Raw genomic sequence first — 17,224 nt, 5'->3', positions numbered from 1 at the left:
AAAAATCAAAACTCCTTGAGAACAGAAACTGTTTCTTTTTTATTAGGGATCCCCAATGCCTACCACAGAGCTTTGTATCTAGTAGACACTTGATATGCATTTGTTGAGGTAAAGCTGGTATTTAAAAATTAATCCTCACAAATGCTTCTCTGAGAAAATAAAATGGCATTTTTCATACCCATTTAACAGAAGAAGAAACTGAGCCCTGAGAGTACAAGTTGCCAGGTGCTCCCCTCTCTCTCCCTAGTGTATCAATGATAGAAAAAAGACTAGAGCTCTGGTCTCTTGGCTTCCAATGCCCTGTCCTAACTTCAGTTCAAATTGTCCCTATTCATAGAATATGCCAGAAGGTTTGATGCTATTTTAAGTAAGAGGGAAGAATTCTTTTGAAGCTATAATTAATTAATTGGCACCTAGCAAAGGAAAAAGATGAATTAGATTTACCCTCCCTCCCCCTCCATTGCCTTAGTTGGCTGAACTCTTTTCTGACAATATCCTAATAATGTAATTCTTAATGAGACCTTGAGTAGATATATGTAGAAGAATCCTTTCTGCAGGATTATGAATGATCCATCACCCCTTCCTTAAAGGCTGAGGAAACCTGATTGCTCTTAAGGTTATAATATAATTGATCCACCAGCAGGGCCCAAGCTAGAAATCTTTATACCCTGAGGAAGTACCATAAGCCATGCATGGGGATGTATAAAATAAAGTATACCCTCATTTGGGGAGGAGGGAAGGGGACAGGGAAGAAGTAATGAAAATAGGAAAGGAACTCACCCCAATCTTCAATTTGGTAGCTTCTGATTTTAACTAATTATTCTCATTCACTCCACCAGAGAAAGACTGCAAGAACTGCCAGTACCTTTTGAATTTAGTGCCCTGTGGCAAAGCCTGACCACCCCACCCTAGTTATGGTTTTGCTCACCAACAGTTAATAGAAGATGCCTCATTCCTGCTAAGGGTTAACCTATTACAGGTTATCTCTAATGACTCCAATCTGTCCTTTTTTAAAATAAAAAAAAAGCATAAAGCCATCAAGCATCATTCTCCATCATTTTACAGAGAACATATGAGAAGGCTAACCTAACTCAATTAGCTTGGGTCTCACCTCAGAAAAAACTGCAGTCACCAATTCCATCACTTTCTAAAGCTGTTCAAGGATAAAAGGATCCCTGTTGTATGGAAAATGACAAACTCCAGGCTTGCTTGTACTGATAGAGACAAAGACCAAAGGGAATTTCTGTTGCAAAAGCAGACAATTTAAATGCCACACCACATATCCCCTACTGCACCATCCTATCCCATGATAGAGATCTTGGTATGAGCCATGAAATTTGTTGTAATTCCATTTTTGTTGTTCAGTCATTTCAGTCATGTCTGAATCTTCGTGACCCCATTTGGGGTTTTCTTAGCAAAGATACTGGAGTGGTTTGCCATTTTCTTCTGCAGCACATTTGACAGATGAGGAAACTGAGGCAAACAGAATTAAATGACTTGCCCAGGTCACACAGCTAGTAAGTGTCTGAGGCTAGATTTGAACTCACAAAGATGAGTCTTCTTAAAACCAGGCCCAGTGCTCTATCCACTGTGCCAGTACAAGGAAACATCTCAACAAGAAAAGTCAGCAAGAGAAAGAGGCTAGTTTTGAATTCAGAGGGCCTAGATTCAAATCTTATCTCTGTTGCTTATTATCTATGTCACCTTTGGTGACAAACGACTCACCTCTTAGGGTCTCAGGTTCCTCATTTGTAAAATGAAGGCAATAGACCAAATGATGTCTAAGATTGCTTCTGGCTGTAAAGTCTATGAACTTATTCAATTAGTCCAGTGTAGACTACTGAGCACATCCCTTTCAATGTTCAAATGGTAACTTTTTATCCTGTGTCTATAAGTAGCCATATAAAAGAATACCCAATGGTACCAGTGGACGGTGGAGATAGGTGGGGACATAGTGTCCAGACTGAAATCTGGAAATGATCCTAAGGCTCACAAGGATGGGCACACCAGAAGTTCAGGGGCCTGAAGGAAAGGAATAAGTCAGGAACAGGTACCTGTTCCACCAAGTGCAGTATTATCCTACAAGAGTCTAGGAATGGATAGACATGAGATAATGAAGAGTGGACATCAGAGGGAGAATCTCAGAGTTGGATGGGACCTCAGAAGCCATCCAGACAAAATGCAATTGACCAAGAACTCCCTCTAGAACATGTCTTGTCTGGAAGGCCAGGTGACCCCAGAGCACTCCAGTTCTTGCACCAAGGCAAGAAGCTATGAGTGGTATCTGCCATCCCCAACACTAGCTTCCCATGGCCCCTAGGCCACTAAAGCACCTGCCAAGGCAGAATGCCAGATGCTTCCACCTCTTGCTTCCCAATGACCAGCTTTGGCCATTCTCCTCTCGTCCCTCTCCAACTCCGAAACAGGTCCTTCTCCCACCAGCACCTCCTGCCTTCTGAGAGTGCTCCTGGACTGCCAAACCCCATGCTATACTTCTTCCTACTCCTGTCCTCTTATGAGCCTCACCTCTGAGGGTCTCATTGGACATAATAACAGCTCAAATGCCACATTATTCATGAGGCATTTTCTAGTTCTACCCAGCTGCTAGAGCAGGGATTCTTTACCTGCGTTCTCCTTAGGGATCTGTGAATGGGGGGTGGGGTGGGGAATCACATCATTATTTTCACAAACCTCTAACTGAAATTTAACATTTGCTCCAATTATGAATTTATTTACAAATAAAAACATTATTTTGAGAAGGGTCCATAGGCTTCACTAGACTGGCAACAGGTGCAGGACATAAAAAAGTCAAGATCCCTTAAAGTAGACCCTTCTTGTTTAACATTACTTCCAGCCACTAGATACATGTCTTACATGTGCCTATTTTCATGTTGTCTCCCATCCCCCATTAAAATGTGATTTCCTATAGAGCACAGACTGATTTTGCCTTTCACTGTATCCTCAGCACTTAGCACAGCATCTGGCATGTTGTAAGTGCTTTACAAATTGTTAGTTGATTGATTGCTGTTAACCTAACAAGCCTTCGGTCTTTGCATCATGATATCTAGTAAGAGTGACCCATTACCTGGAGCAGGCAATTCCACTAGATAGCTCAAAGTCTTAGACAGAATTTCCTTACTTTCAGTCCAAATTTCTCTCAGTTTCGTCCTTTGTAAAATGAGGGAGCTGAAATCAATGATCTCTAAAATTTCTTGTAAATCTAAATCCTATGATCCTATTAGCTCCAAGTTCCTTCTGCTCCAAATCACTGTCTTGCATCGCTTCTTCCTTTGAAGCAGAAATGAGGAGGGAATCTCTGCAGCCTCCTGGAATCTCAGAGGCCACTTAGTCCAAAGCGTATGGGAACAGGAATCCCCCTACAACCTATCCAACAAACAGTCATCCAGCATCTCCTCATGAAAAGAAACCCAAAGAGTGAAGCCAAGGAAATGATATGCACAAGATGGCAACAATGTAAACAGAAAGACCACAAAACCACCAAAAATAAAAGTTGCCGAGTTATAAAGACTGAGCCTAGTCCCAGAGAAAAGATGAGAAAACACTTCCCTCAACTCATTTGCAGAGGTGGGGGTCATCATGTGGAAGAATTGGATGTGGTGTGGAACACTGCATATAATGCATATGCCCCCTTTCCTCCTCTGATACTGTCAACACTCTGGTGCAAGCCCTCATCTCTTCATACCTGAACTAAGGCAACAGCCTGCTAATAGGTCTCCCTGCCTCAACTCTCTCCCCAATCCAGTCCATTCTCCACTCAGCTGTCAAATTAATCTTTGTAAAGTACAGGTCTAACCATGTTAAACCATCCCCTCCTCCATTCAATAAACTCCATTGGCTTCCTATCACCTCCAGGATCAAATAGAAAATCCTGTTGACATTCAAAGTCCTTCTCAATCCAATCCTCTCCTACTTTTCCGGTTTTCTCATAACTTACTCCCCCATATACACATACTCTACAGGCCAATGACACTGGCCTCCTTGCTGTTCCTCAAACAAGACACTCCATCACTAGACTCTGGTCATTTTCACTCACTGGCCCCCATGCCTTTCTGGCTTCCTTCAAGTCCCAGCTAAAATCTCATCTTCTAAAAGGAGCCTCTCCTGATCTCCACTTAATGCTAGTTTCTCTATTGATTATCTACAATTTATTCCATATATGTGTGTGTGTATATATATATATATATATATATTTCTTGTTTGTACATAATTGTCTTCATGCTGTCTCCCCATTAAACTGTGAACTCCTTGAGGGCAGAATCTTTTCTCTTTATATTCCTAGCACTTAGATACCTTTATATCCCCAGCCTGCCACAAAGTAGGCACTTAATAAGTGCTAATTGACTGACTAAATATAATTTCAGATTGGTTTCTTTTTAAATAGGTTGATTGATTTTGTTGAAACTTTTTTCTCTTTCTATTTTGAAAAAAAAATGTTGTAAGAGATGGCTTTCTGGGAGGGGAAATAAGGAATACAAGGGGAAACCCTGACAATGTAAAAACAAAATTTATCCCCCCAAAAAAATCTATTTAAAAAAAATTTAAAGAGAAATCTATTACCTCTAAAGGGAGTTCATTCTATTTTAAGAGAGCTTTATCAGGAAATTTTCCATCATTGTGTCAAAATTTCCCTTTGTACAATTCCCAACCATTGCTCCTACTTCTGTCCTTGGGGGCCAGGAATAAGGTTAATCCCCTTCCTACAGAATAGCCATGCAAACACTTGAAGTTATTTTATTGTCTTCTTTCATTCAGCTTTTGCTTCCTATCTCCATTACCCAGACACTGCCCCACCCCCAGACTTTTCTCCCCCTCCCTCAGCAGCAATAGAACTAGAAAGGATGGCTGACAACAGAGGCACAATAATATAATTAATAATAATAATAGCTAAGATTTCTATAGCACTTTAAGGTTTGCAAAGTACTTTATAAATTTTATCTCACTTTATCATCACAACAACCCTGGGAGGTAGGTGCTGTTCTAATTATCCCTATCTTACAGGTGAAGAAACAGAGACAGGCAAAGCTTAAGTGATTTGCCCAGGGTCGCACAGCTAGAAATTATCTTGAGATCATATTTGAACTTGTCTGATGACTCAGGTCCAGCATTCTATCCACTGCTCCACCTAGTGGCTTTGCATGATGAACATATCAGTTCACCATGGCTGCCTAGCAACGACAGCATGGATGAGGGAATAAAAAGAGAAAATCATAATTTAAGGACGGAGGGTATAGTATTGATACCAAAATGGACACCAGTCATAGTATTTATTCCTCTTTCCCCAGAACTACAACAAAAACCATAGGTTTTAAAGGCACATTTCATTAGGGTGTGTGCCCAATGAACTTTATTTTTTAAAGACATTTATTGAATATTCAATTGTACATTGTTTTATTCATAAGACTGAAGCAATGAAAATCCAATTCATGACAGTGAGGTGACATAGTGGATAGAGCCCTGGACTGGGAGTCAGGAAACCTGGGTTTCCATCCCAGCTCTGACATTTACTAGTTGTGTGTACCTCAACAAGTCATTTAAGCTCTCTGAGTCTCAGTTTCCTCATCTGTAAAATGGAAATAATAATATCTGTACTTCTCACCACAGAGTTGTGAGGTGCAAATGAGGTAATGTACATCTACTGCTTCACTGCTTTGGGAACCTTAAAGTGCTATGCTAAAACTGATTATAAAGCCAAGTCCACCAGCATTGTCATTTCAGCTCCAAAGGGAAGCATAGAAAGCTGAATGAAGCCATCTAAACCTCCACCAAGATTTACAGCAGAGGCAGGGAAAAGAAGCTTCCAGGCTTGCAGTGTAAGGAGGAATGAGGATGACATATAGCAGTTCTTAAGGCCACAGTCTCCTGACACCATGAAGTACATCCAAAAGGCTTAGTGAGAAAGGTTCTTTGTCTTTGCAAAGGAGAACTGGATATTGAATAGCTTAACCTGGATTAAAACTGTACAAGCAGATTATTATCTGTCCAATTTTCCTGCTGGAGTGGAGGCAACTTCACATTTCTCTTTCTCTAGTTAAGCTCATAGAGCTGATTGTCTAAAAAGTCAGAGGGAAAATACTGAGAAGTTATGGAATGTCAATATATTGTCCCACTTACAGCCAATGAGCCCCCATTGGATCTCTCCATATGCTGCTCTCTGTCTGTCATGGACAGCAACACCCTTCACATACTGTTGGTAGGTAAATCATCTTTGCGTTCGAAATTCAAAGGTTCTTTTTGTTTGTTATCCAAGTTGGACTCTTTTTTTTTAACTTATGCTTTTTTGGTGGCCCCGTTTCCTACTAACCTTGGGTTCCTGGACTGTTTTATGCATTTCTGGGATGGAAAAAGTCATTATAGTTTCTCATTGGGCTTATTGATCATTATTTGATTTGATGCAAATTTCACGATTTTGCTGGAGTAAGTATGGGGGAGCCAAATGGTTTGCCTCCCACTTGGGGAGCCATCTTGCCTGTAAGATTAGTAGTATGTCTTTAAATTTCTCATCCAGTGTCCATACAGATTCTAGGCTCTCTTCTTGAATGGTCTTTCATATATTTCAGCTATTACCCCCAAGAAGTCAATGAAGAGATACATGGTGGTTCTGTAGCACACAACTAAATGCAAACACAAAGAAGAACCAAAGGAAATTGTGGCATGACAGAAAAGTGTCATTAAAAAAGGACAGAGTTCAAGGCTACAGCAAGGTATAACCACAATGGCCATTCTAAAGGTGCCATTGATATCTTCCTGGTGGCAGAAGAAAGAAATTAAAGTTATAAGAATACTAAGAGGACCCTTCATGGTAAATATATAGGAAGACATAGATGAGGGTCACACAAGATGGTGGTGACCTGCATCTTGGAATGAGGGAGGGCCTGCAACAATGAACTCACAGATTTTTGTCAGCAGCTGAGTAAAATACTATCTTTATACACAACTTTTCTTCTGGAATTGGTCAGTGAAAAGAATTCCAACTCTGGAGTCAGAGGACATGAGCTCAAATTCTGTTATACACTATTGTGTGGCCATGGGTAAGTCGTTTAACCTCCATGGTCCTTGATTTCCCTCGTCTGTACAATGAGGGGTGTGACTAGATGGCCTTTAAGAAAGTTCCTTCTAGCTCTGTGACCCTGGAATTGAATTCAGCTGCTATGATGATAGTAAAGATGACAATACTGCTTTGAAATAATGGCCCCCAAATCATTATTTTATTACCATGCAAGCAAAAATGGAAAAGCTCCCCAGCCTTTGCCACCTTTGAATAGCACCTGAATTTTCTTCTTTCATGAAAAGAAGATTGGTAATAAAATGATGTAAAATTGCTCCTAAATCTTTCTTATTTGCAGAAAATCTCAAGAACCTATAAGACTCTGGGTAAGTCACTTTGCCTCTGAAGGCCTCAGTTTCCTCATTTAAAAAGTGAATAGATTGGACTCCATGATCTCCAAGCTTGCTTCCATCTCTGAATCCTATGGTCCTAAGATTTGATAACAAACACATAGAGACCTGCTAACTTTACCTTCTAGGGTTGTAGAGCGTTTTAAGTTCCTTGGGTGATATTAAATATCATCCTATTGGCTCACTTATGCTGTTTCCAAAGGAACAGGCTATGTTGAACTAAAAGGAAGAGAGAACACAATACCTAATGACTCCTTGAATGCATCTATTAAACAGTCTAGCTGCTTGGTCCCATTTAGTCCTGGTAGCCACGCAAGACATTATGGAGAGAGTGTTGGACTTTGGAGTCAGGAAGAACTGGAATTCAGATCCCACCTCTGACACTTAGTAGCTGTGCGAGCATGGGTAAGTCACTTAATCTCTCTGAGACCCAGTTTTCTTATGTCAAAAATTAGGAGACATGATAGGAGCTGCTAGGTGACAAAGCAGATAGAACACCAGGCCTGGAGTCAGGAAGACCCATCTTTGTGAGTTCAAATCTGGCCTCAGACACCGACTAGCTGTATGACCCTGGGCAAGTTACTTAACTCTTTCTCAGCTTTCTCATCTGCAAAATGAGCTTGAGAAGGAAATGGCAAACTACTCCGGTATCTTTGCCAAGAAAACTCCAAAACCCTAAATTGGATCATGAAGAATCAGACATGACTGAAAAATGACTGAACAACAATAACAACAAATATATACAAATCAGATAGCACTCTATCCTTGGAGTTGGAAAGAGTTGGGTTCAAGTGCTGCTTCAGATACTCACTAGCTTTAGGACCCTTGGCAAGTCACTTAGCAAATAGAGAAAGGTAAGATCATAGTGATATAATATTCATTATTTAATCAACATTAAGCATCTATTATGGACCAGATGCTATAAAAATAAGGAACAGTCGAGAACAAATCTACAAGATATCAATTTTTCAAATCCAGCCTTAGGCATATACTAGCAAGTCCCTTATTTCTCTAAGCCTCAGCATACTCTTTTATAAAATGGGGATAATTATATGTATAGCCTATATCAGATTATGTGCCATCTTGGGGAGGGTGCTGGGGAGGAAAGGGGAGAATAATTTAAACTCAAAAGCATATGGAAGTGATTGTTGATAAATCAAAATAAATTAATAAAAAAATAAAAATAAAAACTAAAATGGGGATAATAATGGCACCTGCCTCACAGAGTGGTTGTAAGGATCAAATAAGATAAAGGCAATGAGGCTCTATATATCAATGTTAGTGATTTTTTTTTTTTTGCACTAGACCTGGAGTTTGTTTGGTGTAGAGAGTTTCCAGAGAGGAAACCCTCCAGTGCAGATTGGCACTTGCCCTACCTGCCCTACAATTTAAGGTCTTAGAGAGTTAGTTGACTGGGATGCTGAGATGTTAAATGATTGAGCCTCAGTCTTTCTGAGTCCACCTCTCTGGTCATGTGGCATGCCACCACTAATAATATTAATTCCAATACTATTCTGTTATTATAATATTTTATCCTAATAGTATCATGATAAGCATGATTATTATTATTATTATTATTATTATTACCCACCCTACAGGTAGGTAATTGTGAGGCTCAAATGAGATATTATGCAAAGTGCTTTGCAAATCTTGAAGTACTGTATCATTAGCTGACACTAACATATGAAGAAAAGGCTGTTTCAGGGACTGATAGAAAATACAGTGCTGAGTCACTTCAGTTCTGAGCTAGGAAGAGAGGAAGTGGGGAGTGAGGGAGAAGGCCTCCTGGAGGCAGAACGAGGGGAAGGGGCAATGTTGTTGTTTAGGAACCACTGAACCCTTGTATCTCTTGCCCTGGCAGGAGCTGGGAGTGAGTTTTTGATTGGTTGTCTCTCAGACCCAAGGAACAGACCCATCAAAAGGTCTCCATTAAAAGACCTCACCCTTCTCCACACATCCAGGTGATTCCAGTATGACAAGTGGAAAGAGCATACAGGTGCATCAAATGGCCCCTGGGGGTGGTGCTGGGCTCTGAGGAGGTCTCCTCCTATCTGAATGCTCCCTATCCCGTGTTGGGGGTGGAGCTGGTCTGTTTTCTCCATCCCCATTCCTATAATTTTCAGAAGCATATTACAGGTCACAATCAGATGATTCTAGATACAAAGCTCATTTGACCCAACCTTCTCATTTATGGCTTGTCTATGGTGACAGCTAGAAAAGGTCCTGTTAATGGGCTAAAAGGGAATTCAAAAGCCCTGTATTTAAATGCATATCCTGAAGCTATATAATGACTATATTAGAAGTGCATGAGATAAAAGATACACTGGAATAGATAAATACAAAATTTCATTCCTGTCCCCCCTGCCATTTCAGTGAGTAGCTCTGTCCCAAACTTACTGTGCACGAAATACCCTCTCAAAGGCTGCTGACCCGGTGACGGCCGGGGCTGAGATCTTGTACTTCCTCCTGGCTTTTATTACCTGCCAAGCAAAGAAAACTGCAAGGGAAAAGAAATTCACTGTAATTTAAGATGAGGTGAAAGAGCAACTAACAATTACAAACAAACATTATCTGGACATTCAGATCATAACATTTAGCTCTGGACCTGAATCCTCACTCCAATACCTCACAGCCAAGTCACTTTTAACCTCTCTAAATCTCCCTTTTGCCATCTATAAAATGGAGATACCATTACTCACATCCCAGGGATGGGTTTTTTTTTGGGGGGGGCACACCTTGGGGAGGAAAGCTCTTTGCAAGCCTTAAAGCATTGTAGAAAAGCGAATTTTTAATCCTTTGCCTTCCCACTTATCACACCCTCTATTCAACCTAGTTTCTTTTCCTCAATTACTTGAATTCCTTCTCCCACTCAATAGTTCTTTTGAAATCATTTGTCTTTGTTACACCAAGTTTGCAGCTTTTATCTCTAACTGTGTTCCAGAATTAGTAGTGATATATTTCCTTCTGTAGCAGGATATGGTAATCTCTCCAACAAGAAGCTTGTAAATATTGAAGTGGATTTAGTAAGGAGTAGCCAAGCAGGCTGTCTCCTTCCCCTTAATCCCCCTCTGCTCCAAACAAGCTGTTGTGCACTACTTAAACGTTCTCAAGTGTGTAACTGCCTAGGATTGGTTTCTTCTCATTTAAAATGGCAGTGATTTCTAATGAACACTTGGAGAGGGAGGAGAGGGATTTTTTGAAGTGTGTGGTGCAGGAGGTAGATCATTTCCCCTGTAGCCTCTGAACCCAGGGCTGGCATTTTCAGAGCAGCGAGAGGCCAGGGGTTTATGGATTTGGTTGGTGACTATAACACGGGAACTTTTTAAGAGATAAAATTAGGGATGGGTCATTCTGGGCCCTCTCCTTGCCATGGCCTCTAGCTTCCTGTGAGACTTTGCGCTGGTCACTCTTACTAAGGCATAATTTCTGCATTTGTAAAATAGGAACAGTGCTGGAATTTATCTCAGGAAAACAATCTAGCATTTGAGCAAAAGGTCCAGAACTACCAAAGTTCATACATAGGCAAGAAAGAGTTTGGAGAAGGATTGCCTTTCCTTAGGCTGTACCTTATGATAAATATGTCATCTTGGGATAATATTGGAGAAACATTGCGGCACAACGGGTAGAGGGTGCATCAATGAATCAAGAAGACCTCTAAGTGTACATAGATCATGGGTCCTCTGTGTTAGCATATCTGCCCCATGTTTGATGCACACCTATGGGAAGGGTTCAAGTCATACCTCTAAAACATAATGGCTTTGTGACCCTAAGCAAAACATTTCACCTCCCAATTTTCCAGATAACTTGTTGACTTTTCAAACAAGTTGTTGACTTGTATCAGTGAAGGATATTTTCACACTAAGGTCCACACTGATAAAAACACGTATCGGGAACCACCACAATCCCATTCAACTTGTCTTCAACTCTCTGCCCCCCCCACCAGTTTATCTCCCAAAAATGATGGTAGAAAAAAAGAGAGACCTTTAGAAAATATGGTCAGCATGACTTGTTGAACCTGTCAGATTGTGGAATCATAGAAGTAAAAGGTCATTTGGTCTAACTTAAAGGTCATCCTGTGTCTTCTGTACAATATTGCTAATAGTCTTCCAGTTTCTGCTTAAACATTTCCATGGATGAGGAACTCCTTATCACACAAGATAGCTTATTATATTATTTAGATAGCTCTAATGGTTAGAAAGTTCTTTCTTATTTTGACCTGAAATTTGTCTCCATTCAGTAGCCCCTAGCCCCCATTCCCCTGCCTTCCTCTTGTCCAAGCTAAATAACTCCATATGACATGTTTTCTACACCATTCACCAGTCTGGTCACCTTCTGTCATAAAAAGTGGTACCTAGAACTACACGTATGGTCTTACTGGTACAATGGAACTCTTGCCTCTCTTAATCTGTCCATTATATCTCTTCATGTCAGCTAAGTTTATTTTAACTCTCTTAGCAATTACGCCACACTGTTGACTCATATTTAGCTTGCAGTCCTCTCAAATCCCAGGTCTCTGGTGTAAATTGCTTTTGAACCACTTCTCCATTCTGTACTTGTATAGTAGTTGGGATATTCATTGTATTGTTTCTTTACTCAAGAGCAGGATTTTGCACTTCATCCCCACTGCTTTTACCTTGTTTGTTCCAGCCTATCCTTACTGCCGACTGAGCTCTCTTTGTATTCTGATTCTATCATCTAACATATTAACTATCCCTCTCAGCTTTATGGCATCCCCAAATCTGATAAGCATGCTTCACCAGTCTGATGCTGGATTTCAAGGGACAGAGACAGAGCTTGGCATCAGTTGCTCACACTCAGTTTGTTTCTTTCTAATTTGTATTCACATCTTCTGTTTTTCCATCACCCACATTTCCCACTGCCAACCTGGATCCCAGCCACCTTCCTCCATTCCTCTGTCTGTACCCCAGGACCTTCCCTAGTCACCCTCCATCTTCTTCTTCGGACAGCCCACTTCCTACTGCTGCCTCTAGCCTCCTGAGCAAACTCCCCCAGGCCATAAACTAGTCCACTTCTATATTTTGTGAAATGGCTTTCCCAAGTTTCCCCATAACAAACATCAACATCTGCCAGGAGTTTGGAGCTCCAGGGAGGACCCTGAACATTTAAATCCCCTGTATCCCTCAAGGAGCCTCTGTCTAACCACAGATATTTTGCCTAGACTCGTTCTGCATTGATTAGCACACTCCCATCCCTCTTACTCTCTCCTGAATCCTTCTCCTGCCAATTTACAAATCCATCTCCAACTGCCTGCTCCCTTATCCCCATCCTCCTCAACTGTATCCTCCAGTATCCTACTTCAGATCTTCTCACCTCTTCTACTGTGCTCTCTGGAATGCCTTCTCCATAATTAACAAACTTCGTTTCTCATTAAACGTTTTCCTTTCTTACTCCTTTCACCTTCTGCTACTCACAGAGTCATGGCTGCCTCCCTATGATACTGGCCATCCTTTCTAGTACTGGTTGTACTTTCACTTGAAACCCCTTCCCCCAATTCATAGTGGTGAGCGGAGTCTGCATAATTTTCTATAAGGCCACATGTGGCCTCAAGGCTGCAGGTTCCCCACCCCTGGTCTGATCCCTTCATACCTTGCCAATCTTCTTATACTTTCCTCCCCTCCTCATGCTCTGCAGTAAAGCTGTGCTGGACTACTTGCTGCTCCTCACCCAGGACACTCCCTTTCATGACTCCATGCACTTGCACTGACTGTCTCCCATTTCTAGAATGTTCTCCCTCCTCCCCTCTGCCTTCTGGCTTCCCTGCCTCCCTTCCAAGACTCAACTCCAATCTTACTTTCAGCTGGAAGAATACCTTCCCTTTGAGACTGAATTCGATTTACAGAGTGCAGGTAATATATCTTCTGTTTACCTAATTATTTGCATATTGTTTTCCCCATTAGAATGTGAGTTCTTTGAGGTCAGGGGCCATGTTTTTGCCTTTCTTTGTATCCCAGAATTTCACATAGTGCCTGGAACAGAGTTGGCACTTAATAAATGCTTATTCACTCTCCAATTAACTGATCCCGTATGAAACAGTCTGTGAGGGACTGTCTGATGTTGGCAACTACCAGGTGGGCGTTGTGGCAAGATTGGGGTAGAATCTGGGTATTTGGAAGTTGAGGCAGGGCCTGTGGTAGGCAGAGTCATGGTGAACTGGGATGGGCTGGGTACAGAGAAGCCCTGAGGCAGTGGGCAGTGCTGTGTGAGATAAGCTGGGTGCAAGGAAGTAGCTGGAGCTTGTGCTCCTGAGGCAAGGGGCGGTGCCACTTGGGAGTGGGACGGCAGAGGACGAGTTCCCTTTGCTTAGTCCCCTCCCTATATGCAACGTCAACCCCAGACGCCTCCTTCCTGTGACCTTCCTGACTTCCTGGGTCCCTTTGTGTAGCACTGACCCCAGACGCCTCCTTCCTGTGTCCTTCCTGACTTCCTAGGTCACGTACTCTGTCTATGCACTAATCCCAGACGCCTCCTTCCTGTATCCGGTCCTAGCCTCCTGCGTCACTCCCTCTCCCTTGGTGTGCTAAACTCAGACAGCCTCTTCCGGTATTTGACCCTACAATCATTGGCTAGTAAGCAGGCTGGGGAGGAGGGGCTAAGTAGGTACTTAAGGAACGATTGTGGTCAGATCACATGCTCTCTCTGCTCCTGCTCTGTTGCTCTGGCCTTCCTGCTTGGCTTGCTGTGATGGCTTCTGAATAAAGCTCTGGTGTTGGCGCCTTCTGATGGCTCATCTCTGTGTGTTTATCCGGTTGAGGACCGAAGACTGGTGAGTGAGTATGCCTCTGGCAGCCTGCTCCTTATAGGAGGAGTGTTCAGCGCAGCCGGCATAAGGTCGGCGCGGCCGGTATAACAGTCATCTTTTATAATAGTTTTTTAAAGTAGAAGAAAAAAAACTCAGCAAAACTAACCAACTTATGGGGTGGGGGGTGGGGTGGGAGGAAAGCCTGATATATGCAGTTTTAGTTTATTAATAGTGTATAATATAATCTAAAGGGGAAAAGCCATTGAGGATGTATGTACCCTGACCACCTTACCACAAACCTGCACCTCAACATTGGTTTTGGTTCTGAAAATTGGAAGCAACCAGATTCTCCCAAGCAACCAGCCCTGCCCAGAATATTTTAGATCAATTTTATATAGGCCAGGAATCGAGTCTATCTAGCTAATACTGAATTAGACAAAAGGAGCTAGAGCCCTTTGCAAATACACCAATCCAAGACCCCTTCAGCCACCTTCAAATATACAAATCTGGGTAGACCAGGTAAAGCTAAAGTACAGGCATTGTTAAAATTCCTTTAGTGTTATCAGGAGCAGCCCTTAATGAATTCATCAGTTGTCCTACATATTTCTTTTTATAATTTATGTATAGTACTTTGCACATCCTAAGGAGCCATAAAAATGTGATCTTCTCTTCCTGAATTCTCTATCCTTTAAGCTCTTGTTCTATATCTCTTCTCCTCTTCTCAGCTAGAACTCCTTTAAAAAAAAAAAGCCATTTCTATGAGATATCGCCACTTCCTCTCCTCTCACTGGCTTCTAAACTCTCTGCAATCTGGCTCCTGATCTCATTATTCAACTGAAATTCTTTTCTCCCAAATTGCCAATGATCTCTTAGCTGCCAAATCTAATGGCCTTTGTTTCAGTTCCCATTCTTCTTGGCCTCTCTATAATCTCCCAAACTCCCTTTCTTCCCAGATACTCTATCCTGTCTAGGTTTATGGGGCACTTACCTCTTCCGGTTCTTTTACTACCTTGACTGCTCCTTTTCAGTCACCTTTGCTGGATTATCATTCATACCACAATCACTAAATATGTGTGTACCCCAAGGTTCAATCCTGGCCTCTCTTTACTCCCTAGACTCTCTTGGCAACTTCATTATTCTCATGCTATCTTCTCCAAGCAGATGACTTTCCATTCTATATACCCAGCCTTATGCTTTCTCATGAGCTTCAGTCCTGAATCGCTGATCATTTCTAAAAGAAGATCCTGTAGGTATTTCAAACTCCAAGTGTCCTAAACAGAGCTCATTTGTCTGTCACCAACCCTTTATATATTTCTGTATTTCTGCTGAGGGGACCACCACCCCTCTACTCACCCAGGCTAGCAACCTCATCAACATCTGCAACTCCTCATTCTCACCCCACCTTCCACACATTCAATCATTTGCCAAATCTCGTCACTTTGACTTGCATAACATCTATCCCCATCTCCCTTCTCAAAATGCCAACACTCCTGTTCAGGCCCTCATTACCTCTTACCTGAGCTATCTGAATGCCTCTTAATTGGTCTTTCTCCTCCAGTCTCTCCCAACTCCAATTGATCCTACACCCAGCTGCCAAAGTGACTTTATCTAAATCTCAAGTCTGACCAAGTTGCTCTCTAGACAATACATTCCAAGGGCCCTCTATTATTTCAGTGATTAAAGTCCTTCACAATTTGATCCCAAAGCTACCTATCTATCATTGTACATTTTACAACTCTTGTTTAAAATTAATTAATTAATTAATTAATTTTTAGTTTTCAACTTCACTTCCACAAGATTTTGAGTTCCAAATTTTCTCCTCATCTCTCCACTCCCCCTACTCCAATATGGCATGCAGAATATAGTCTCTACATATATATTCAGATCAAACTTATTTTCACATTAGTCATGTTGTATTTTACTACTCTTTATGTACAATATGATTCAGTCATTCCTCCAACATGACTCCAGCTCTCATCTCCATGCCCTTACACTGGCCTCCTCAAGCCTGTTGTTCATTCTTCCTTGCTTCTGCCTCTTAGGATTCCTGCTTTCCTTTAAGACTTATCTCAGGGGCAGCTAGGTGGCAAAGTGGATAGAGCACCAGCCCTGGATTCAGGAGGACCTGAGTTCAAATCCGGCCTCAGACACATGACACTTACTAGCTGTGTGACCCTGGGCAAGTCACTTAACCCCATTGCCTAACCCCCCCCCAAAAAAAACTTAAAGATTTAGCTCAAAAACCATCTCCTAAACAAAGCCTTTCCTGCTTCCCTAAAAATTACCTTATATCTTTTGTATTTATACTTGCATGTGCACAAATTGACCATCCCCCCACCCTGACCTAGAATATAAGCTTCTCAAGGGAAGAAACTATTTCACTGTTGTGCCTGAATTCCTAAAACTGAGCTCAATACCTGGTAGATAGAAGACTCTTAATAAAAATTTGGGTGTTGCCAAATGGATTGAATGACTTGGACAAAACCGTTTAATTGATTTCAAATCCACCCCACTTGAATGTTCTCCTGCCCTCCTTCCCTTTGTCTTCTTCTGTCCCTCTGCTATTCTCTATAGACTGTTCCAGTTGGAAGAATTAGGACCTTCATAACTCCCCCTCCACTCCCCTTATTTAGACACTTCTGGTCTACAGAAGCACCTGGCTGAGCCCTCATAAATACAGGAGAAAGCCATTCCACAGCCTTACTCTCTGTAAGAGATGCTGACTTTTGTCCCAACATGAGCCCATTTGGGTTCCAGATTGCAGGTGAACAAATGTTCTGCTCTGTCTTTTTTTGCCTTCCTGCCTCTATTTCTCCCTCTGATGGGGTTATGAGCCCATCATTCAGTTTCAGAAGCCAAGACCTTTGCCTCTTTTCACCAAAAGGAATTTGGCTCCCATTTGTTTACAAACCCTGGAAGACCCTTAAACTTTTAGAGTCCTTACAGACTTCCCTTATCTCCCTTTGAAAGCCCTAGCCCCGCCTTTTGATCTTATTCAGACGTACCTATGCCCCTAGCCCTAAAAAGAATCTGGCTCCCGTTTGTCTC

At 41.8% G+C, this 17,224-nt stretch overlaps 1 protein-coding gene across 1 annotated transcript in view; it reads right to left on the bottom strand.

Annotated features, from left to right (window-relative positions):
• MGST2 (microsomal glutathione S-transferase 2) overlaps positions 1 to 17,224 on the bottom strand; it is a 34,654-nt gene that overhangs the window by 13,141 nt on the left and 4,289 nt on the right. The window contains exon 2 of the mRNA XM_027867001.1: positions 9,814 to 9,913. Coding sequence (XP_027722802.1) covers positions 9,814 to 9,913 — 100 coding nt within the window. The remainder of the gene's footprint in view (positions 1 to 9,813; positions 9,914 to 17,224) is intronic.

The sequence above is a fragment of the Vombatus ursinus genome, unplaced genomic scaffold (assembly GCF_900497805.2).
Source record: "Vombatus ursinus unplaced genomic scaffold, bare-nosed wombat genome assembly UNPS02014784.1, whole genome shotgun sequence".
Classification (NCBI taxonomy): domain Eukaryota; kingdom Metazoa; phylum Chordata; class Mammalia; order Diprotodontia; family Vombatidae; genus Vombatus; species Vombatus ursinus.
The sequence above is the reverse complement of the archived record's forward strand: the minus strand, read 5'-3'. Positions and strand labels throughout refer to the sequence as shown.